This window comes from Ruditapes philippinarum, unplaced genomic scaffold (assembly GCF_026571515.1).
Source record: "Ruditapes philippinarum isolate M1 unplaced genomic scaffold, ASM2657151v2 ctg6178_1_1_1_1, whole genome shotgun sequence".
Classification (NCBI taxonomy): Eukaryota; Metazoa; Mollusca; class Bivalvia; order Venerida; family Veneridae; genus Ruditapes; species Ruditapes philippinarum.
Genome location: NW_026860226.1, coordinates 4,100 through 30,010, shown reverse-complemented (window position 1 = coordinate 30,010; position 25,911 = coordinate 4,100). Strand labels below are relative to the sequence as shown.

Sequence of the window (25,911 nt, the reverse complement as noted above, 5' to 3'; positions counted from 1 at the left end):
ATTGCATTTCTAAAGCTTATTGAGCTTTTAAACCTGATAAATCTATGCACTTTTAGGCTACTGTTTTCACGTGATGTATATTTTCCCTTGACATTCAGGCCCGCTGTACTATTCATGAACATTCCAATTGATTAGGGTATATAGACCGGATCGGTCATAATACAATACCTTTTATATATCATACTTTATTTTAAAAAAAAGCAGTAATATAATACTTTGTTAAGTTATATAAAGATAAATATCATCAGGATCGAAAATAACACCCAATTTTTTTAACTAAGTTCAACTAAAAATAGCAGTTTATATTAACAAAAAATTTAAATTGTCGACTAGTTCAGTCGTCAGTTGGTGATATGCTCTAAGATCGAGGGAATTAATGTTTGTGATATATATATATGTATATATTATATGTATCCTTATTTTCGTAATAAGTTTTAAACACCTAATGCAATGGCGGCCTTAATACCGTTGCTACTTTTGTTGACATTATTCAATGGATGTTTGTGTCAAGATTCAAACCCAAACAATTCTACGTTACCAGAAGGTAAGTTTTAACGTTTGTTGGTTGTTGTTGTTTTTTTGTTGTTGTTTTTTATTGTTGTTGTGTAAATAATGGCTTATTATATAATTTTCTAAATTTTTGAAAATAACGGTCTGCTCATTGTTTTATTTCTTAATTACAATGTATGGGACGTTTGTGGCCAAGGGTTAAAACTTTTAACTTCAAACCACTTACCCCTCACCTATGTGGGTTCGAATCCCGACAGAGACTTTTGTTTCGATTTTTTACACGTGAGGAAGCTTTCCAGTAAGTTAACGGAACGTGCCTGATAAAAATGTACGGGAATGCACCCGAGGTCTTCCTCCAACAGTACAACTGAAAAGTCGCCATATCCATATAATCTTAACTGTGTTGATGCGACGTAAAACACAGCCATAAAACATTCTTCTAAGTGTTAAAGTCATAAATGGTTAAGCAATGCCCGACCAGCTTTTAAACGAATGTTTGTAGTTCTGTTAAGATGCTTGCTCATGCCTTAAATAATGCACAAAAGGACAACTTCGCCATAAAAACTGGAACTTTGCGAAAATAGCATGCATAAATTCTGCGTGACTTAAAAATATATAACTGCGATAATATGTGACTTATGTAAAATCATAGGAACTCTGGAACAGGACGCATATTGCGGCGCATAAATCCGAATCCGTACTGGCTTTACATAGTGTTTGTCCGACCTTTGAATATCTTTTCATATTGTGCGAGCGGGTGGTCTTTAATTATGTAATCTCAATTTAATAAAATCTGCTAATTTAAAAATCAGTCAAATTTACGGTATATTGAAAAAAGAAAAGGAGTGACATCCGCCATTTACCGCAACGTTCGGCGTAAGTTATCCCCCTTGATATGCTTGATTTTTGTTTTAATTTTTCTAGTACTCTCTTAATGTCACTCAATACATGGAAAACTTTCACATTTCCTAGTAATGAGTACCAGATGAGAGCCTAAAATATTTATCTATGGATCATGTTTTAATATTCCTTTTTTCAGTTAAGCAAAATTAGTTGGACCATTTCTTACTAAAGTGTCTGTTTTCTCCATGTTAACCAATCAAAACACGAATACGCCCGTATAATGCCGCCTATACATGTCAACATGTGTAAACAATAACCGTGAACGTTATATCCGGACGATACCTGATAGTTGACAAAAATAATGGATTGTAGCCAAAGGGGAAAAACTCATGCCGAAAACGTTGCGGCGAACTCCTTGTCTTTTTTTATAATACCGTAAAATTTGACTAGTTTGAAGAGAGACAGATTGGGTTCAATTGATAACATATTTTTTGAGGCCATATACTCGGATAATACTAAAAGATATTTAGATGTAGCAGAAACGTTTTTAAAAACCGTTACACGATCGAAAATACATGTATGCGCCGCAATCTGCGGTCCCGTTCTCGAGTTCCTATGTGTAAAATATACGGTGCAGCGTATACTATTTTATAGTTTTTTGATAATGTCATGGTATAATAAATCCACACTTACACACGTTATACTTTAGGCTGTATCGTTTTGAATAATATTTTTAAGATAACATCTAAAATGAATAATAATAATTACTTTGGCTTGGCTATATTGGCAATATTGGCGTTAAAATTTGAATGTCACTCCCTCTAACTATTCTGGAAAAGGAACTAAAAGTGAACTAAAAATATGCGTGCAGATAAATAAAAACAATATAAAGTATACAGCAAAAGTAATCTTCATTTTTTTTGTTTATCTTCTTGTTAAGAAATTATAATCCGAAGTAGTTACTTTGATACAACATATGTTTAAATCGACGGACTATTTTCTTATCTCCCGACTTAACCTCGTTCCAGTTCTCTGCTATTGACAGCGAGGTTCATCACAAATGTATTGCAAAACTGATTGTACTTACAGATTCCTTCATGTCAAGTACATAAACGTCTATGTCTATTTTCTTTGTGGCAAGAGTGGTATTACATACCCCCTCTCCCATTTCAAGTATCCATATTTCACAAGGTCATTGACGTTACATTAAACATTAATTTTTTATGCGAGTGTTTGATCTTCATTCATTTTTGAACAGTTGATAAGAAGAAACCTGATGAGGGTTTAATTACGTTATGTCTAACAATGTTTGCTTAAAGGGAGTACTTTTCAAACAAAAATATCTCAATAGAAAATAGTTCAAAAACGTCTTTTAAACATTTTACATTTTTTAGGTTTCATTTTTAACATAAACATTACAATTTCTCGAAGAATATTTACCTTGAAGTTATATTCCTGCATATTTTCGCTTCTCGCTCTTTTTGTTTATTTGTTGTTTATTTGTTGTTTATTGTTTGTTTATTTGTAAAGGAATTGTTGTTGTTGTTGTAAATCCTTTTATCAGTTTAGTACAATTTTGTTTTAAATGCATTATATAACTTATTCATACTACGTTCCTGGAGTGAAAAGTTAGTTTCATTTAAGTTTTCATGAAATTTCGTGCATAAATTCATGAAACGACACGCACGTGTGTATCATTGTAAAAATATATATAATAGCTTTTCATCTTGTTTATTTATCATCATTTATATCACGTTGTCAGACACATACAAGAGACAATTATATAATACGTTTATGTAAGAAAAGTTTATTTCACCAGAGCTGTGATGACCCTAGACACAATACTATTCTTAACTATTTACTGATAAGTAATAGAAATAGCATCGAAACACGAGGCTACCTAGAAGGGAGCGTAGCCAAGTTTTTTGATGTTCTTTCTCTTTTGTATCTTATGTGAAAATATATACACGTTCCCTATTGTCACAATATGAAACCCTAGAAAAAACAATGAACGAGCATCTGAATATGACTTTCCTATCGCTATCCCTTTCTCTGCCGTCTCAATGGGTAAACCCCAGCAAAAATAAGGCAATCAATGGGCATGCTCTGGAGTGCGGGCAACTATAATACCTGCACTCCAGTTAACGCACTGTGCATGTATATGCACATGATTTAACTCAAACACAATTTCAAAAGAAAGGTTCCCAAACTGATACAAGGTATTTCATTTTGCATTAAACTCTCATACTAACTCGCCAACCTCGGCAAAAAGAGAATTTTGCATCTTTAGTGCAGTAACTTGAAGACATTACCTGTATTGGGTCATATTTCGTTTGCACCTCGATAGATTCAATTGCGAATGATGCACAGTCTTGTCACCTACCAACACGTTGAATTATCTTTTATTCAAAGACATTTGAGCCGCGTCACGACAAATCCAACATAGTGGGTTTGCGACCAGCATGGATCCAGACCAGCCTGCGCATCCGCGCAGTCTGATCAGGATCCATGCTGTTCGCTTACAAACCCTATAGCAAGTTGAGAAACTGATAGCGAACAGCATGGATCCTGATCAGAATGCGCGGATGCGCAGGCTGGTCTGGATCCATGCTAGTCGCAAACCCATTATGTTGGTTTTGTCGTGAAGCGGCTTATATGTAGATGATCAAGGAAACTGCTCAAATCATCTGGTCGTTTATTTCCATGTAAGACTACAAGGCTATGACAGTTTTTTTTATAAAAGAAATCATCATTCTCAGATAATTTTTATTCAATGAATAAAGCGATTCAAACCCTCCCCATCGACACCATCTCTCTACAAAATAAGAAAAGAAACAAGACTGTTTGAGTGTGGATTATCTTAATGCTATGTTTTATTTTTTATTTAAAGAACGTGGATTGATTATAACAACACTTGAAGTGGAAAACGGCAACCACGCAATAATACGTCACTTGGGGGCGATGCCTGGTTACGAAAATTTTACCGTATTAGTACCTGGTATTGCGGTGACATCAGATGGCCCTACACACGTGACCAATTTGGACATTGATTTCAAAAATAAAGAATTCTATATGTACGACTATCATTACTCGTAAGTAAAATTCAGTTCTTATTTACAGTTTTTTGGTAATAAACATAAAACGTATACACAAATATCATTATACGTAAAAATCTATAATGATCATAACGATGGTTTATGGTTTAAATCTGGTAGTTTTGAGTGAAATTTCCACATTACATGTTTTTGCTCACACGTACATATTAATATGGACCGGAACATTGTGATCTTCTTCCTTCACATAATCATATCATAATAGAAAGTTTCAAACATAAAGTCCCGGCTAAAAAAAACTATATGCCCGATTTTTCAAATGTCCTGCAGTTCTTCTGATAAATTTTGTTACTGCCAGTGTGTTTCTTGCAATAAGTAACAGCACATTTTAACGGCGTATTTAGCGTCGAATTCAGTGTTTAAAGATGACAATGATCATTTATGACTTGTGTTTCTCCGGTATATACAGGTTTCCTAACGAGATCCATAACATTTTCAAGGATCTCCAGAAGACTACATTTATAAAATATTACTCCCCGTGATATAGCCTAAACGTTAACCAAATGTGAAAATCCATAAAATGTAGCGTCGTTTTTTCATATTTAAGGTCAATTCTTGTCGGAACTGGTTATACAAAAGAACTTGAGGCATTTCGCATAACATTGGCTTACTTGCATTTCGGTGTATCGAAAGGAACAATACAGATTGCCTTCGACTGGTTGTCGCGTACGATCTACTGGGTGGACTCGTTGTTCAGATGGATCTTAGCAGTCCCCGGACAACAATGGAAAGCCGGTTATGATTTTTACAAAATAATTGTTGATGATCATCTAGACTTGCCGGACGGCATTACACTTGATCCTTTGAAAGGGTAAAATATACGTTAATGATTATGTGAATTAGTTGTTTATTCAGATAAGGCGATGGCCTCTGTTTATAAACCTAGGGTAGATAGATCATGGGTTCAGCCTACTCGAGTAAAACCCATGTTTCATTTTATGACACCAGTTCAAGTTTGTTACAGGAAGCAGAATGGAAAATGATCAAAACCTATTGAACATTATCCTATCACAACCCTTCTTAAATGGATAATAATGTTTAAAATAAATTGAATATAAACTCGAGCGGGTTTGTTTGATAATAAAGGATTAGTTATTTGTTATAAGTTCAGCAGAATCCTTGACTTTTAAACGCTGCTTGATTGATAACCGTCATTTTGATTTCAACCACTTTGCCGTCTTGACATTTTGCATACGGTAACAACAAATAGAAATATTCAACACCATTTCATTTTTTATCTTTTGGATCAGATATCTGTTTTGGTCAGACAACGGGAGACATCCTAAGATAGAACGCTCAGATTTGCAGGGAAGAAACCGCCATACGATTGTAAATTCCAAGTATCTGTATTCCCCAATGGCAATGGATGCAGACATATACGGTCAAAGAATTTATTGGCTAGATACAATCACCGAGGCCCTTTTGTCCTCGACATATGATGGAGATGATGTACGGGTGATACATCGTTTGTCAGATACGATATTGTTTGACTTGGCAGTTTACAGGGTAACTATATATCAGAAATAACGTTGTCTGTATTATTTTCTCGTATCAGTATACACCGTATACCAGATACATGCACCCGTATGAAAAATACTTTTTATGGCAAGTGGTTATATCTATTTTGCTGTAGGATAAAGATGCATACACCAAAACAGGTTGGTAACTGGAGAATACGTTTTGATCAAATATATTAAATTTGCATAATATTAAAAGGCATCATATTCTATGTAATACATTTCATGCATAAATAAATTTTCACTTCTTTAAGAAAGGCAAACATGAATTTAATAATGTTTTCATAATGGTTTTAGAGCAAGTAGGATTCTTGTAACCTGAGGAAAGTAGCGACAAGTGTAAACAAATTTGTCATTAATGTAGCAAAATGAAAAGAAAATTGTATTTTGACTTCTATAAAAGATACTAATTCACTGTAGCTTTGCATATTGCCTAAAAACAGCACGTAGAAAACATTATTCTGGTAATTGGCCAATAAGTAACGTTTTTGAAACTTTAATAAAACAAAATTAAAAACTTTTAAGAAATAGAAATAAAACAATTTCTTAGGCATAATTGACCTTTATTCATCGAGAAACCGTTATGCGAATGACCACTGTATGCCTCCCTTTTAAAATTCACTATTTTGATTCTTTAAGTTGCCAAGTTCACTTTTCGCTGATTATGAATAATATCTTTTGGCCTGTAATTAGGGATATTCGTTACACCTTTAAACCTTTAAGGACGTTTAAATCTGTAGCCAAGGATGCTTTTTCGCTGATTATAAATAATATCTTTCCGCCTTTAGGATGTCGTTTACATATCAGACATTAAAAGAGGGCATCTGATTACACTAAACAAGACCACTGGGCACATGGAATCAACGATTGTTACCCTGACAGATGAGACTATCTACGGTATAACCGTTTATGAGAAGAGGAACCAGCCTGAGAAAAATAGAGGTAAATTATTAAATGATAATGTTATAATTCTAATTTATCACAAACCTCATTGTCGGAACGCATTGGTGCCGAACGCATTAAACAAAAATTTAATCCAATGAAATTGCTACGTGTTTCATTTTAACAGTAAACTGTTCTTATATACGAGTATAATATTCGTTTAGCTTAATATCTTCAGTATGAAACCTACACTTCTTCTATGTGTCGATCTATTTTGAGCTTTCCATGAATTAAGAGAACTCCATGTAAAAGAAAAGAAAGAAATTTATATGAAAAAAAGAGAGCTTTTTTTATCGCAACAGAAAGCCTTGTATCCAGGAACCGAGTAAATAATGGCGCATGGTCCTATTCTATTTTGCGAAACCATATTTCTACATATATGACTACTTTAGGAAATATGAAAGATTTTCTTGTATACAAACATGTAGGTGGGAGACATAGTTATTTGTGGTATATGATTAAAAGGGTGTTCCAAACAACACGCACTGTAGTTCTGTGAAATCTATCTATGCTTTTATTTTTCAGATTACTGCGCTGAAAAGAAGTGCGAGCAAATATGTATATCGGAAGAAAACGGGGCCTCGTGCATATGTGCAGAAGGATATAAGTTAAATTCAACCGGAAATTGTGAAGGTATTATATTTTATTAAGTCTTGAAGAATACCTTTGAAAAAAAGCATTCGACGTGAATTCGGTACATGTTAAATTTTTTATAGATTCAATATCTTGTAAAAACCTTTAATGATAAATCGAAATGATGCCCGATCTCCAGGTTTATGGTGATTTAAACTTTAAGGTCACTTAATACATATTTGTTATATTCATACTTTTTATTGCCGAATTACATATTTAACCCAATTTGACCGTCACCTACGGAATCCAGTTTAACTAAGTGAGAAAAAAGCGTGATTACATAAAAAAATATTTAAACATAAATACACTTGATTGACGAAAGTTCTAAGAGATGATTTTGATAGAATTATAACATTTTTTTTGTCTTTTTTTGTAAACGTCAGATTTTATCAACCATACTTGCACGCTATCATTCTTAATTATACTCTTAGATGTTATAATTATTGAACAATTATTCTGTTCACTAGAATCGTTATCCGATTTCCATAAAGCTGTTGTCTTGGGGAACTACACTCATATTTGTTTGATGGACATTAGAGGATTAGCCTATCATGCTTACGCCCCCGTATGTAAATATACTGTGATAGACACGCCTCCCGAGTCAAGTACAACTCAAACACTGACTTCAACATCAACGCCAACAACAGCCCCACGACCAGCACCGACGGGTAAAACTTGAATATGTTCACCTAAAAGTGTAACACTAAGAATTCAATAAAGAGTTTGAACAAATTATAAATACAAAATAACAGAAACTCAACATTTTATAATGTTATGTAATATAAACTTGAATGTTTTATAATTCACTAGATAAATAAGTATGGTGTCACATTCAATACCGAGTGAGAAATTGTAATACAACATAATCAAAGCGATGCTTCATATTTCACTAGGAAGGTGGCTATAATTTATTCTTTATTCATATTATTTGAATGAATTTGTATTTACAACGCAAAACATCAATTCAAAAATAGCAGACCATTTGCAAGAGGAGTTGATTGTTGCTGAAAGTCATTTAATGTATTATCATCATATTCCTATCTTAAACTGAATCTGACTCAGGATCTTTTTGATTCTTCTTATTATTGTGTCAAACAGAACACTTTGAATGTGTTACTATGAAGAATTCCATCTGGCATAGAGACAATGTCAGCTCTCTGACTCTGTTTTGAAACTTGTCAAAGTAGTTGAACCTTCTGGATTTTCTGAATTTGGAAGATAATACGGGAACTACGGGAGCTCTTTTGGTTTTCATTAACTTTTATCTAAATAAATGTAGAAACTTTTAGTGTGTCCTTAACATGAATTAACGTGGAAATGTTTTTGAGTTTTCTTTTCCTTGAATTTTACGTATAAAGTTGTGTATTTATTTCAGCATCTCCCGACGATATGATAAAGTTGATAGATGTAGACAGTGGTGGAAGAATGGTCTTTATAGCAACAAACAATAACATGATATATAAACGAGCAATAGACTTGCCGATTGAAAACGATGCAAGAGAACTATTGCGCCAAGCAAATGGGAACATCAGTGGTTGGTTGTTATAATTAGTCTGCTGTACTGGAACATAGATTCTCCAATATTCTAATGTTTTAAATTAAATATTGTGCTTGAATTGGTTATCAGAGAGGGACGTCCACCCTCATTGAAAGTCAAGGTATCTCAGGGCTTTCATAATGTATAAGTTTAACTTTTATTTGGAATTGCTCATATCTGCAGTGACAAAATTTATATAAAAAATGTGTTATGAAATACATTTGCTTACATAATAGCCTTGTATTTATCTGAGGTTTCATATTTCTTTAACTGTTGTATCATGATCGAATTAAAGAATAAGACAATGTAATGGTAAAATGTAATAAAAACTAATACTGCGCTTTGTCTGAGAAATTATATTTTATGTTTTGGCGTTTTAGGGTTGGCGTTTGATTATCAATATTCTGCCAATTTATACTGGACAGAAATAGATACTGGCAACATTATGTTTGTAAATGTGGAAACAAAATATTCTAACAGAGTCATCATTGCTAATTCTGCTCCACTCATGAAACCGAGAAATTTGATTGTTCTTCCAACAATAAGGTAAGAGTTGTTGTCGAAAGACGAGAACAATTCTTCTTTAGTAAACTTAGATTTACGTTTACAAAGGTGTTTTTTTTCTGATAAGAGAAGCCATTTCATCAGATTTTGGCATGTTTCAAAGTCTCAAAAAGTTTGTTTGGTTTGATTTCAGAGTGTATGCCAAAAGTTATATGCATTTTCGTAAACCAAGATACATGCAAGTAACAAATCAAAGTAAAGATTGTGATTGCACAGTCCAAGAAATATCTTAGAGTTAAATCAAAGTTTCTGTCAAAAGTAATGTGCATTATTTTATAACTTAAGTTACTTACAAGTAAAAGTAAAATATGGAAATGCTTTGTCTAATAAATATTGACGAGTTTTGATATGTTTTAATTATCAAAATGTATTGTTCAGCCGGCTTTAAGTATAATTTATGCGCTATTTTAACTGTATTTAAGAGTATAACTTCTTGAAGATCTGTTATAAATTAGGTACTTCATCTCCATCATGTTGTCACCGGTCATTATCGTGTATCACAACCACGATTCGAATTAACGAAATTAGGTCTGGGTTTGTCGGCAAGCGCTGTAAAAAGAGAGCTCACTAGGCGGATTCATCAGTTTTAATATTAGATTGCACAAATGCAATCAATCTTCACGTAGAGGACGATATTGTGACCTTCCTATCAATATATGTATTGTTAACTATACTTTTTAGACAGTTGGCATGGGTAGCTGGCAATGACGGAGATGTGTCAATTCAAACCATGACCTTAGATGGCAGAAATCTTAAAACAGTTATCAACGGATTACCGGATATAAAAGCGTTAGTTTATGAGGATGAAACTCGTTTGTAAGTACTTATCCCAATCCCGTTTTTCATGGAATGGCACAAACTTGTCACATTGAAAGTTCCATGATAACCGTTGTATGAACACATCTTTGGATGTTTCTAAATCAGGATATTTATCATTAATTAATTTCAAGTTAACTGACGTAAAATTATTAGATTATTATTAACCAAATGCAAAAGCTTTAGTATATGAAAAACTCCTTTATAAGTAGCATGAGTGGGTGTACACCTAAGTTAAAAATGCTAAGATTTTTTTCCAAGTGTTTCAATAGTAATATAAGCGTCGTTACAGTTATTAGAATTTGTCGACGAATCATATAGGAGACATCCGAAAGTATATCATATATTTTTATTCAATTCATTTCTCGAATATTAGATTTTTAGCGATTTTGAAAGTTAAATGGATTTAGATATTAATATATAAGTGCAGGAAAGTTACACCCGAAAATCGTTATTGAGCACTGTTTCCATCTAGTTTTTATTTCTATGGAATCACACAAAGCTTGCTCCTGTTGCCATCCATTTTATTTTGTCAAAATGAGGTTGTTTATCAATAGCATTGTAATTTCTTAATACAAATTTTTGTTACAAACGTTTATATTGATATCAAAGATATTATATTTTTCTTCAGTAGTCTTATAATCAAATACCTCTTTTGTATAAATGAGTAATTTGTTTGTTTTCTTTTTAACAGATTTTACTTTATTTCAAATGGAACGATTAAACAGATGGCATTGGATGGATCGGGGCTAATTATTGCAACCGAATCTGACCAAACGGCTTACCTGCTTCTTCATTATAATGTAAGTTTTTTGTTGTAGATTGAATCCTTTATAAATCCCCCCGGCGTTTACCCCTTAAAGACTGGTTTGTAAAAAATCCCAATGTTCTAAAGGACAAACATGAAAGTTGCACAAGTTTATCATTTATTCATGTTTTGTTTTTTAATCAGCAGTTTTTAATCAGCATTTTGACACATATAATTTTAATTAACAAATCTATTATCTGGTACTTAAAAGGAACTCCAAAACCCTCAAAACATAAATTTGAATTTCTTACATTTGTCAACTTGGGCATTTAAAACAGAAAGATATGCAAAAGAAATATACTCAGTAATAAATTGAAAATCGTGGTTGTGTGCTCTTTTAGCCGGATGCCAACGAAAAGGGTTGCAACGCTTTTCAATTTTTGGTCATTTTTTACAATAAGAATAATTATTCTGGAAGGACGGAGTGAGCTAATAATCTGAGTTATTGGTATATGGAACATAAATCTCGAAAACTTAAGAACAGTCACTTCTCTTAACATGTCAGTTGAGTTCACATTTGTGCAAGACTGAGTATACTTCATTAATGCGTCTCGATATTCGTATGTAAAATAATATGTTTACATAACTTATATAGTGAATAAAACGAAGAAAAATCTAAGTTGGGAAAACAACAGCAAACATAACAAAAACAACTTCTAATAAATTACATTAATAGTTTCAAATGTATTTAAACCAAAGCATACATAATATTTAGGTGGTTTTGACAGCAAATAACAGTCATTAACATAATAACAAATGAGGTCACTTGTAAAATGAAATATATTTATGAATTATGACAACATATTGAATAAAACAAACTAGAAATCAAACTCCACATATCTGTTTACACATAATATTAAGTTATGTGGCTTTATCACAACTTTTCATAAATCTGTTAGAAAATGTTTAGATGAGTAAAACAGTTAGCGTTACTAAGACGAATTTATTTACACGTACATTTATACGTACAGTGTTGTTAGAATAAAAACATTCAAATAAATATTTATTCTCATTGGTTGGATAATTTACGGTATGGTCCGGTATCAAAAAGTCTACATTTTTGATAGGTATCAAATGGTTCATGATTCTAAATTTCCATATATATTTGCCCAAATTAATTGAAAATACATCTTGCTATTTTTCACAACAATTAATGTGAAATCTCAACCTAACTGTACATTTAATCATAAAATATTGAAATATGCTTCAAGACCATTAAGAATATATTTTACAAATATTAACCACTGAGAATTAATTTTAATTTTTTAAGTCAATGAAAACGCTGTTTAACATAACTGGTAACATATTTGGATATCCTTTACATTTATTATTTTACTCCGGAAACACAAATCTTCTGTTTTGACTAAGGGTGATATGTTCAAATCCCCAAACTTCACTTTCATACAAGTTCTAATTGGGATTTTTCAGAATTACCTTACCTGGATATACACCAGCCCGTTATACGGTATTGTGTACCGGACAAAAGATTACAGTACGGACACGACCGGTGCACATGCTATTCTTGATGGCTCATCACCGTATATTGGCATCAAAATACTTGATGTCAAACCCAACTTACCTCAGTCTGCAAGTAAGAGTGATGTCATTTCCGGTCTTTTTTGCTAAGAAAGATATGTCCTTTGTCAATGCTACTCAAAAAGTAGAAAAGGCATTTGCCTGGAATACATATCATGAAAGGTCACCTGAAGTTAACCATTTTATGACGGAGTAAAAGTTAAAAAAGAGAAATGAAGAATCGCTTTGAACGTCCAAAACGACAATTTTGAAAAGTTGAGGCTCTGTTTGATTGGGCCTCTTTATGGATGGTACTAGCGAGTAAAATCTACCGTATACGCCTCCTAGTACTGCCTTAAGCAGAATACAACATTTTAACATGATATTAAACTGAGAAATATCCGAAGACGTGTTGACGGTTGTTATCACGAAACCTTCTTTTATGAAAAACTGTGTATACTGTAGTCCCCAAGTAAAAATGTGCATGAAAGCTTAACGAGAAAACATAAAAAAAACTAAATTAATGGAATTTCGAATTGGGATAAAAAAATTATTCAGCTTGCGTATCACACATAAGCTGGCAAAGGACAATTTATAAAACCAGGCGACATGTCCTTAACGGTGACTGAACAGTATTCAAGTAAGGAAATGGAACCATCTACTTAGAAAAAAAAGCAAAAAAAAAAAAAGAAATAGAAATACCATAATCACAATAATAATGTCTGCTACACGTTCTTCAAATTACAAATTACATATTAAGTGTCTAAGGTTTAGGTTGAGCGAGAAAAACCTTGGGTATCATGTCTAAACATAGTATATATTGTAGATGGGACTAGAAAACCTCGACATTTGTATGATGTATAATTGTTCATGATAAGACGCAAGAGCATTTTGTTATCGTGTAACGGTTTTGAAAATGTGCATAATGTACTAAGAATTGAGAGGCAACATTTTATAAAGTAAACAAACTTTCTACAAGAAAAAATAAAGTATACATAAATCAATACTATATTGTTAATTTCTTTTTTGTATAACAGGCCCGTGCGCATTTTTGAATGGCGGTTGTGAGCAGCTCTGTATCACCAAATACACGGCAGATGTTATGGAGAAACAATGTGAATGCAGCGTTGGCTATAAACTAGACACAGATAAATCAAGTTGTCGCTCAGGTAAATGATTCTACTTAATATGGAAGTATTTGCTTGTTTAAATAAGGAATCAAAACTTGTCTGTTGCTGTGTCTAGGTTTTTCGTATTGTTATATTTTGTTATTTATAGTAAATTGCTATGTACTCAATCATTGAGGGTGAACATGATTTAGATCAAACAGCTGAAGTTACTATGTCATTTGTTCACTCTGAATCGTAACGTCTTCTATAATATACGATTGAAATTTGTAAAATGATTTTTTTGGAGTGTCGGTTAGAATCATATTTAGTTAAAACATGTTATGATTGATGAGTCATACGTAAGGTTCTTAGAAACACAAAACAAAATAGCGCATATAGCCTTGCCTCCATCTAGATCTGCCTACTTTAGATCAGATATGTACGTATTTTGTACAAAACTTATTTTGCTGTACGGTTTATCGGGGTTTCCGCCCGAAAGCCGATCTAAAATCAGTTTGACTTCCTTTCTCGTAAAATTTGCAGTGAGAACTGATGTCATTGATCATTTTAAAATTTACAAAGTGATTTTTTTGTGAATATACTTCTTGTTTAATATCTTTAACACTAATATGTTCTTGTATTTAATTTGCTGATCAAAAAGGACTATTAACACATCAAGTATCAAAATGTCAATTCTTTTCCAGATGTTGTAACGGATGACTTCATTTTATTTACGGAGTGGACAAGTGCGGCTCTTCACCAGATAAATCTACGCACTAATGAAATCAATGCTGTAATCAACCAGGAAAATGATTTCTACCTAGGTGTTTATTTCGACCCCAACAGCAAGAAAATTATATGGTCTGAATACCAAAAGACTACAATTTTTAGCTCGAATCTTGATGGATCTGATAAAAAGGTCATAGGAGATTTAGGTAATGTTTGAAGTGTATTTTAAAAGTCTGTTTTCCCCCAGAATGATATTACATGGTGTATTTTCATTTCTTAAAACCTTTTTTTTTTTGGTTTGGTGTTATGTTACATTTTCTTCAGAAGTACTGAAGTGATCGTAAGTCATATAACTGAACTATCATTTGCTGTTTTTTATTTATATTTTTGTTGTGTTTTTTTATTTATTAGTACAGATATATTGATTGATTAGTACTTTGTATGGAAGCCAAAATACCACTGTTTCGGTTTTTATGAATTTTATGCAAATATATTTCAAATTCAGGGCTTCTTACTTTAGTTGATAAATATTTAATATGCTTTGATTAAATTGAACGCATGTTTGTCCCTTATAAGGGAGAACAAAATATTATTATCCTGAGGCACAATTAACAATTTTAATGCACTTGTGTGATTAATTCGTCTTAGTATGTTAATACAATGATATAACTATCCTGACTTTTTTAAAAATATTCTTTAGAAAGTATTTATGGTAAAGTAAAATAGAAAAAAAAAACAGAATCCTTAAAGAAAGCCCAACACGACACACTTAAAAATATTGAAGGCTCGGTTTGATTGAGCCTGTTCATGGATGGTACTGGAAAGTGCAAGTTACCGTCTAAGCACCCTAGCACCGGCTTAAGAAAAAATCAACATTTAAACACGAACAATAAAGTTAGTCTACACTTGTAATACAAAATAGATCAAGTTGAGTCTTTATGTCTTTAATTGTAATTGAAAGGATCCCGTGTTGAACAGAACGGACCAAATGGTTTCAAACCAATCATGTTGTTGTTTACATTGTGCAAAAAAAACTTTCCCCTGCTCGAACTAAATCGTCTATATTTAAAACATCATTAAATAGATAAGGTTGAAAATTCAAATTTGTTAATTACTTGATGACAAATGAATTCTGAAACACAGCTTTATGATAAAATTTTGGTTCAAATACAGGCAACTCGTACCCTTACCGTATGGACAAGGATCTTACCACAGGCAATATCTACTACACAACAACGCCACATTCTGATCCACATGTCGGCGTATTAACGCCATCTGGTGATAATTTCTGGCTTAAGGTTGACGTCACACATGAAGATATTTGGGATATTGTAGTTCATCCAGGAAAAGGGTATGACCAAAAATTACCAGTATAAAATGGTCTGAACAAAGACTGAGTTCAATGCCTTTACGTACGAACGTAGCAAACTGGTCTTAATCATTTTAGTAATATACCATTCCTAATGCAATATGACTTACAGTTATTAAATAGAATCAAACGGATCTTGTATATGACTTTAAGTTTAATGATATGCAGTTTGAACTTCGGTCATTAAATATTTTAAAATTTGTGCCATACAATATGGACTATTCTGGTCTACATAACATGTAGCTACATAGCATAAAGAAACAACTATTGGTTATTCTTTTTCATCTTTGACTTTATGCTTTATTAATGCAATATTGTTCGACCACCATCCCCTTCAACATTAATTGTTAGCACTTTATTGAAGATATTGACTATATTAAATCATTTTCAATATATATACTTTGAACAATGCAATACCACATCTTAAGACAGATACTCGTGTGCATTATCTGATTAAATCATGATATACGTAGTGTTATTGTGTATCACTACTTTCCCCGCACTGTTTAAACTACATTGTATATAACATTGTCAGTGGGTAATATTGATAATGCAATACCGTAGTTAAAGCTATGATATAATGCATAATGAATTATCTCTTTGAATTGTTATTTGGTATATAATAGTTTACCTGCATTGTGTATGCATTACGCTTAACTGTCAGAATTGTACTTTTCGCATTTCTTAAACTGTTCCTCTCGCTTTCAGATGGATGTTTTACACTGTAGTTCACTCATTGTCCTACATAGCGCGTTCAAATATGGATGGAACAAACGCAATAAAAGTTGTTTTTGGAGACCATATTAGATATCCTGATGGTTTGGCTATCGATTTTATTCGTAAGTAAACCATAACGTGTTCTAAAACAGTGAAATAATTAAACAATGATAAGCAATCTAAGTTTAAGGAGCACCATTGTAGTTTTAAAAAGCGTAAAAATATAAAATTTGAATTTCTTACTTAGACTTTAAATGAAAAATATGCAAAAGATAAAGAGAAAACACACAGAATTTAATCAAAAATTGTTTTTATACTTTTATTTATTTGGTTATTTTGCACAGTAAAATTTATTATTCGGGTGAAACAGGCTGGGCGAATGACCTCTTATTTTGCACCAAAGTTTTATGTTTATGCAAATTTTCATGATCACTTAGAAAATAACAATAAATTCGACGACATTATTCAAATAGAATTTAAAATACAATTGCATCGATTACTTAAGTTTTGACTTTCATGATAATCGAAACTATAAATAAACTATTTCTATTTATAGATGACCAATTGTATTGGTCCGATGCCTTATATGACACAATACAACGCTGTAACCTCGATGGAAGCGACTGCGTCACCATAGTGAATGGGACTGGCTCGTGGAAAATTCAGCGAATCAGAGACATTGTAACTGATGGAACAAATCTTTATTACGCTGCCGATAATAAAGAGTATGTCATTGCATCATTTATATGGGTGGATATAATCGGTGCTTTGTAAATAAGACACCTGAGTAATCCAAATTATCTTTAAGACAAAAGTACTTACAAGGTCCACATTACCCGCTCTTTTGGCGCGAAAATCAAAAGCAGGCAATTGAGGTTTAGCGTGTAAATAACTCCTTTCTCCTTGTCTTTCTATCATGTGTTGGGTGCCTTCTCCTTGTCTTTCTATCATGTGTTGGGTGCCGTGGTTACAAAATGTCTTGAGCATCAAATGCTTCTTGTTTCTACAAGAAAGTAAATCAGTTGTAATGCAGTATTGCAAATGAATATCATAATGTTGTTTTCACAAAGATGTTAAAAATGTTTTAAGTAAAACAGTAAATGAAATTAGTAATACCTAGAAATGTCAAATAATTATGATCACGTGTTTTTCTTTTTGACAGTCATGTTGATAGAATTTCCTTGACCTCACCCTACAACAGAACCATCATAGGTCAGAACCCCGGGCTAGGTCAAATCGACACCTTGGCATATTATTCTAGCTCTAACAGAAACATACAACCAGGTAAAGTAATATAGTGTAACAAATTGCAAAATGTACAACAAACATTTACCTAGGTTTTGTTTATGCAAATAGAAAGAATCGATCAACGTTGCTCGTATAAAATGAATTTGACACATAAATAAATCAATATCCATTTGATCAAGGAAAAGAAAAAGATACTGCACTAAAAGCGGAAGATCATTACATTTGATTTAATTTTACTAGGTGTTAGACATGCTGTTCTTGGTTACTACTTTTCGAAATATATATAAATATAAACAGAATAAAAAGAAAAAAAAATCACCAAAAATAAAAAGATAAACTATTTTTATTTGCATTGATTCTATAATTCAAAATGAATAAATTGTTAAACCTAATGTGACTTAAGGGAATAATGTTTGAATAAGCAAACAAATATCTATAAATTGTATCAGATATCAGTATGAGTTTTCTTCGTTTTACATCAAAAGCCAATTTCCATCTATTCCAAATAACACTATACATAATCAACAATATGCTTTCAGTAAACGAAGCTTGCAAGGCTCGTAAAGGTCTCGGAAATTGTAGTACAATATGTTTGCCCACTGCAACTGGTAGAACATGCGCTTGTAAACCTGGCGGCCAACTAAAGCAAGATGGCAGGACATGCTCTGATAGTAAGTTTCCAATAAATAAAGATATATATTCCATTCAATGCACTTGAAAAGTCAAGAAATTTATCTATAAAATATCCACACAGATATATCTGACTATATTTTCCTTTTGGAAATTTTCAGAGATTGTTGTTAATAGAACTTATTAATGAGTAAAAAGATCGATATAACTAGCAAATATATGTCTATGTAATGTTTCTTTAAATTTCATTAGAATTTTACATTAGATTAGATTATAATTATTGATTGAAAATCCTTAAAGCTGCAGATACATTGTTATCCTTTTCTTATTTTTTTCACCATCATTTTCGTTTACTTTTTCATAACCAAATTTAATTATCCAAATGAATTTTAGTTTATGTTTTCAGTTATTTTTATGAACTGATGATTTCTGGCGTTAACTTAACATTGTTTTTTACGAAATAAAACAATTATTTAGCACTTTCCAATTTTGTTATTCAAATCAACTGAATTAAAAATAAATGACAAAAATGTTAAATAATCACGCTGCACAGCGTTTGCACAAAGTTTGCTGTGAAACACGATTTCAATACATAATTATATACTTGGTTATAATATCATACAATAGTATCAACTTACATCATGTAATAAGGTTAAATATATCTTTACAGTATCATACATTATTTAAAATCTTTTTAAATGATATTTTTATTCTAATTGGTATAGCACATTATTATATACATGTATCTATATTATATTTTTTGTATCTTAGAATTCATTGTGTACTCTTTAGTTTACCAATGTTCGGCCGTTATCAGCCAGGAGGTGAACACGGCGTCAGGGAAAGAATTGATAGATATTGTACTTGATAGAGCCTGTCTGCGTCATCTCAACGATGAGTGCAAGTACAGGTGTCCGGAACATTTTGTTCCTACTGGAAACACCAAGCTTTCATGTACCAGTGCCGGTTGGGACAGAGAAAGTGTAAAGTTGTGTAGAGGTGTGTACAATATGTTTGGGTTCAAAATCCAAATTTTAGTGCTCTAAATTAATAATTAATATGATATAAATATTGACTTCTACCTAAGCCGGGAAAGGCGGTGTTGATATAAGTTTGTACATACATACTGTCGCCATTAAACAGATAAGATCAAACTTAGCACGAAACTTTTTAAATTATGCCGTGTCGTTCGACCGTTTAAGGTTTCCATTATAATATAGTAAACCTCATTACGCTTTTCGTTAAAGTGAGTTTTATTTAGATTTTTCCTATATTACATGAGGCTATTGGTTCTTTTCTAGTCCTCTCTCAGCTTCATTTGTGCTATGAAGGAACCAAAAACACCATGGACAGTGATACTTGAAAAAGGGACTTTTATTTTCATACATAATTCAGTATTTTTTTTATCAAACTTTTACTGTTTGACATAGTCAGTTTATAATGTAGTTTTATTGCTTTTATTTCAGAGGTGTCATGCCCGGTCGATTCCGTGCCAAATGGACGCATCAAGGAAGGTTGTAAACACAGAGTAGGTGAAATCTGCATGTACGAGTGTGACGGTGGTTACACAAATGTTACTGAAGCTACTATATGTAACACCAACATGAGGTGGACGCCATATAGGTCATGTACTAGTAAGTGAACATATAAAACAGTACGGGTTCTTCGATATTATTACGACCTAAACTGTGCGGGTGTGACTTAAACCCAATAAAACAAACAAAATCAAGGGTTGATCACAAAAGTCATGAGAGTTCCTCGCAGAACCACAAGGGCTGCTCACAAAACAAGGATTCCTCTCAATAGCCATGAGGGTTTATCGCAATATCCTCGCAATATCCTTGCTATATTATCTTACATTAATCCTTCACAGTTTTAAGATGAGCATTTTTATGCAAATGATTTTGTCGAAAGACTTGTGAAAATCAGTTTTGTTTGAAACATTATAACCTGAATTGGTCCCCGCTTGAGTGGTGTTTATACAAAATTAATAATTGTTGACATAATACCATGCCTTTAAAAGTGCTCAACTAATAGGAAAACATTTTCTTTAATTTTATGTTGTTTTTTTACAGCTGTCACGGTTTCAGTAATCGACAAGCAGAGCTCTGGTATATCGGTGGCCGGAACCGCTTCCGGTATAGCAGTGTGTGTTTTCGTGATTATAGTTCTGGTTATTGTCATTGTATACCTACTACGCCGGTAAGATTTTGATATGATACTGTTCTATTCTCAAACATCATTTATTCAAATATAATAATTTAATATACTAGTTCATAAGCGTTGAAGAAACAAAAAAAAAATACTAACGGCTCACGGTTATGATTGCTATATGCTCGTCAATATTCTTTAATAAAAACACATAAATGTAACTCTTTATTTGATGGATTAAATGTATAATTTAAACGACATTTAAGCATATTGTAAATATACTACACAAAGTTATGATGAATTTTAATGCATGGTGATTTATTTAAAATTTATTTATTTGTGTATTTATCTATCACCAAAAGTAGTTCAGGTAATAAACAAGCCAGTAAGTACGCAGCATCAGCCGAATTTCACAAAGGACAAGATGGGACAGTTGCCATTGAGAACCCTGGGTATGCACCGAGTGAGGCGGGGTCCGTACGCTCTGTTCGGAAAAAGGAGGATACCCCATATTCTACAGTTTCGCGTGCAGGGTAGGTTTATGTTAGAAATCACTGTTAACATTTTATTTTTAAGTACCTTTTCCCAATAAACTACAACACACGGCTTCTAGACAATTCTGTTTCTACTTTTTGCGGTCATACAAGTTATAGTCATTGGAAGCTGTGTTTGGGACTGATGACTATTTTTACCACATAACGACTTAAATGTATTATAAATAGAAAATTCACGAGTTAAGTAGACCCAGCTCAACTACCAATGTGTATAAACTTAGCGTTTTCATTATAAGCATAAATGTTGTATTATGTCATGTTGAGTATAATTTACAATTTCTTTAAAGGAATGTACTCTACTGAATTTACTTTACACTTCAGACAAGGTGGAAACGAACCTCTTCCTGAAGTAGCCCAAATTGAATCAACGCGTGATACTACGGTACTTACGTATGACTCTTGGATCAAAGCGAGACAGACTGAAGCAGGTGCCAATTAACCAATCCTACCTATTGAGAATCAAACCAAAGTGCGACGAGTAACATTTGATGCCGAAATATGATATTTACGTTTTTTATGCATTACTTTTTGAAGGCAAAAAAATGTAAAAATGTATTACTGATCAATCCTACACTCCTAAGAAAGCAACTAATAGAATATTAAAATTTGAGCATTTTTTACGGCGTAGCTATATTAAAAGAGTTTTTGACCTACTTCTGTAAGCAATGGAATTGCAGGTTACAAAATCTTCAGCTAAATAAGTTAACTATTAAAAGAGCAGAAGTTATGAAAATTTAAGGACAAAACTTGTAAATGTTAGCGTCCCTAAGAAAGAAGTTGTCATAAAAATGTTTCCGCAACATTAAATGCCTTAATAGAAAACTTTTTAAAATACAAAATTATACAACACGTATATCAGAAAGCCAAAAAACTTGTTAGTGTTTACCTGGTCAGTTAATACAATGTTTACTTATTCCTCAACAGGTAAATACACAAATTTACAAGATTATTAATTTTAATATTATCAAGCTAAATTCATTCTAATAGGCCTTTCAGCTGGTGCTGAAGAAACGTTTAGTGAAGGTCACAAAGTGTCTCTTACTTCCGTATTTTTAAAAGGGTTCTGGTTCCATCTAATTTCTAATATACGTATATTGTCAAATTGATTGTTGTTTAGCCTGCATTGTGCGCCCTCTTAATATCACCAAGAACCCCTCAGTATACAAGCATTTGGCTTTAATTGGAGATAAAATCATAAAGAAGGAATGGAATAAACAAATTTTGACTGTTACTTAGTAAAACTTTTTAGTACCCATTTGTTATTACTTTTTTGTTGTTACTTATTTGATATGGACTATGGAAAAAAAGAGCCCCGAAAAAAGCCCAACACAGCAAAACACAGCAAAATTGAAAATGTTGCAGGCTCGGTTTGAATGAGCCTGTTTATAGATGGTAGTGTTAAGTGCAAGTTACCGCCCCAACCAGCACCGGCTTAAGCGTAATTTAGCATTAAAATGAACTGTTAAAATTCTGAATTTTGAAACACCCGCACATGTGTTCATATGGCGGTTTTCATGGAAGCCTTGTTAGTACATATTCAAGTACTGCTTGTAAGACTTAGAGAGACAGGGACAATCTTTTGTAATTATTTCTTAAAACTTACTTGTTTAAAGCTACCCTTATTACCCATTTCTTTTAGTAAATACGCTATACTCATAACCTCTGGCAGTTATAAAGAATAAACACGATTATTGAAAAATGCGCATATATCAGGCGTTTAAAATTCTGAATGACAAAGACACTCGATGTTTAACCTGTTTTATGTTATGATATTGTATTACTTATATAACTGCACATTATGTACAAATAATAACTTAGATATATACACATAAACAGATGCCGATACTACATTGTAATGTTCTTTCATTTGCATTTCTACAATTGTTTTTATATTATACATATATTTCTTCTCTCTTGTTTATTTTATTGAACATACGATTGTTATGTTTTTGTATAACATAAATTCTTATTGATTTTATATTTTGTTTATATTAAATAGAAATAGTCAATACAATAAAAAAAAATAGTTTCTGCTACTTCGTTAATTAATTGTCATCCGCATTTCGCCATCAACATGTCAAAAAATAGCAAATCCCATAACAGAAATCGTTTGGCCACAGTAAATAATTTATCTATTACTATCATCCTGAAATTACATGGTAGCTTATTTTATATGTTTCTTAATTAGGATAATTAGCCAGTGCATGTCATAAAAATGCTAGGTGCAACCACGGCTTTAATTAAAGCTCATGTAATTAAAGCCGCAGTTCGACGTTAGATCAAGACATATCAATTTCAACTTTGATAAATGTTTTTAAAATGAGATAGCGATAATAATCCTACTATTCTTAATATGAGCCTTTTCATGACAAAACAAACGAAATGCGTTTGCGACCAGCATGGATCAAGACCAGCCTGCGCATGCGCGCAGTCCATGCTGTTCGCTGTCAGTTTCTCTACTTGTTATAGGGTCTGTAAGCGAACAGCATGGATCCTGATCAGACTGCGCGGATGCGCAGGCTGGTCTGGATCCATGCTGGTCGCAAACGCATTACTTTGGTTTTGTCATGGCGCGGCTCATATATTTTCTATGGAAACAGTTATTAATAAATACAAGAATAAGTAATAATAAAAATCCAAGTTTTAATATATGCACGTGTATAAATGGTTTCTGACGATATCGGTAGAAGTTTAGCATTATCGATAAACTCATTATTTTACCGTGGATTGTTCGTTTATTACATTTTCTAACTTTATAAATCAAGATTTATTCTTTATACTTTGTTTTGACATACGTGTAATGATACAGAATTTTTATATTAATTTGTAATCTATTTATGGTAAAAGATTATCTCCCTACACAGTAGATGTTCAAACACAATTCCGAGTTAGTTGAAGGTAAAAAATATATAATTATATCAAAAAGCTTTAAAAAAGAAAAAAAGATGCCTTCATAGATTTGGAGCCAAAATTGCCTTATAAAGATATGGACTTTTTTTTTAAGAATTCTCTCTTGCCGCCACGTCGGACTTGAAAGTTGTTGAAATGATAAATGTAAAAATGTAGAAATATGTTTTTATTAAGAACAAAGGTCTATTTCATTGGTCTTGAAATAATGCATGCAAACGAGTTTTGTAAAACATATGAAATCGCAGTTATTTTATCACTCTGAAAAGGTCCGAAGATGTGATATTGCATGTTAATGAAGATTTTTTTATTCTTTATCTGAATTGACTCTGGTTCCTTACAGGAGATTTAAAAGTCACATAAAAATGCTAAGTAATTTTAAAATATCTTGAGGAAAATATATATCAGTGATTTCAAATATTTTATAAATGATGATAAAGTTTTTATTGTTTATGACTAATATAAACTAGAAATGTGTCTGAAAGACACGGATGCCCGCTATATATGTTAAAGAATAAAACAATGGCGTAAGCTTTTTTAACTTGTCAACAATCCTCCTGCATTTTTTCTTAAATCTTGTATTCAAACGTAGTAATATGTTGTTATTAATATCTGTGACTACAGTTGCACTTATGATTGTCTTTATGTTCGTTACTGTACTTTCGATGTTGGCCGCGTCATGACGAAACCAACATAATGGGTTTGCGACCAACAATGGATCCAAACCAGCCTGCGCATCCGCGCAGTCTGATCAGGATCCATGCTGTTCGCTATCAGTTTTTCTACTTGTAGTAGGGTTTGTAAGCGAACAGCATGGATCCTGATCAGACTGCGCGGATGCGCAGGCTGGTCTGGATCCATGCTGGTCGCAAACCCATTATGTTGGTTTTGTCGTGACGCGGCTCATGTATTCTTCAATATTGGGTTTATATTCGTCGTGATATTTAAAACCTGTCACTGCAGCTTCAATATTGACCTTGAAAATATATTTTGATCTGTCACTCGACTTTTTACATTAGCTTTTATGTTTGGATGGAAATTGTATTCTATTGGGCAGTGTAACACCGCACTTTGGGGTCCGACCCCAGAGTGCGTTACGCACTTTGGGGTCCAATTTCGACCCCAAAGTGCGTTAAACAGGTACATATGCATTTTTTAACATCAGGCAAACGACCGCACTTTGGGGTCATAGAAAATTAATGTTCATTATGTTTTAAATAATATATTGTAGTCAAAGCCAATGGTAAACAAAAATCAAGGTATTAAATAGACACAAACATGTGCCCTGAATTATAGTAGAATCAATAGGGATTTAAATGGTCTTGATTAGTAAGTGAAGAACTTTCATCAAATAAATCACCAAATAAAGAATTTGTATCAATTATTAAGCTTAATATATTTTTTTTATCAAATTTTCCATTTATTTTAAAAGAATGTACACCTTTCATTAACTCCATTATTTTTAGCTAAATGCATCATTTTCCCGTTTTTTATTTACACATTTTATAGAAATATGATAGTCTCAGCATAGACAAAGGTATAAATTCTGGGAAATCTTAGTAAGACAATTCTGTAAAAAGTGTGCCTGATAATATGTTGAAAGAGCCGTTTATTTAGCTAAATGTAATATATAAGAAACTTGACTAGGTGTAGATGCGGCTTTAAGTAGTAGTCCGTACAGGCAGTACTAAAAATATCA

The 25,911-nt window shown here is 32.5% G+C and overlaps 1 protein-coding gene across 2 annotated transcripts; it reads left to right on the top strand.

Moving 5' to 3' along the window:
• The first annotated feature begins 317 nt into the window (after positions 1 to 317).
• LOC132759284 (prolow-density lipoprotein receptor-related protein 1-like) lies at positions 318 to 23,267 on the top strand. Of its 2 annotated transcripts, none has more exons than XM_060751029.1 (24): positions 318 to 544; positions 4,244 to 4,445; positions 5,014 to 5,277; positions 5,717 to 5,972; positions 6,772 to 6,925; positions 7,451 to 7,558; positions 8,026 to 8,226; positions 8,934 to 9,092; positions 9,476 to 9,641; positions 10,341 to 10,475; positions 11,170 to 11,278; positions 12,712 to 12,874; positions 13,836 to 13,967; positions 14,612 to 14,842; positions 15,810 to 15,987; positions 16,714 to 16,844; positions 17,279 to 17,447; positions 17,885 to 18,006; positions 18,510 to 18,641; positions 19,393 to 19,599; positions 20,067 to 20,234; positions 20,676 to 20,802; positions 21,114 to 21,284; positions 21,627 to 23,267. In XM_060751029.1, exons 1-24 carry the CDS (start codon positions 451 to 453, stop codon positions 21,742 to 21,744), a joined length of 3,897 nt encoding a protein of 1,298 aa, XP_060607012.1. In that variant the 5' UTR covers positions 318 to 450; the 3' UTR covers positions 21,745 to 23,267. The 2 variants fall into 2 exon arrangements, with proteins under 2 accessions (XP_060607012.1, XP_060607013.1); XM_060751030.1 differs by having other exon boundaries at positions 319 to 544; positions 21,117 to 21,284; positions 21,627 to 23,266.
• The last annotated feature ends 2,644 nt before the right edge of the window (positions 23,268 to 25,911 follow it).

Excerpts from the sequence above, each read along its gene's own strand:
- LOC132759284 (XM_060751029.1), top strand. The coding sequence starts at position 451 with ATGGCGGCCTTAATACCGTTGCTACTTTTGTTGACATTATTCAATGGA. Across the intron at positions 11,279-12,711 it reads ACCTGCTTCTTCATTATAAT|AATTACCTTACCTGGATATA; the intron begins GTAAGTTTTTTG and ends GGGATTTTTCAG. Across the intron at positions 17,448-17,884 it reads TACGCTGCCGATAATAAAGA|TCATGTTGATAGAATTTCCT; the intron begins GTATGTCATTGC and ends TCTTTTTGACAG.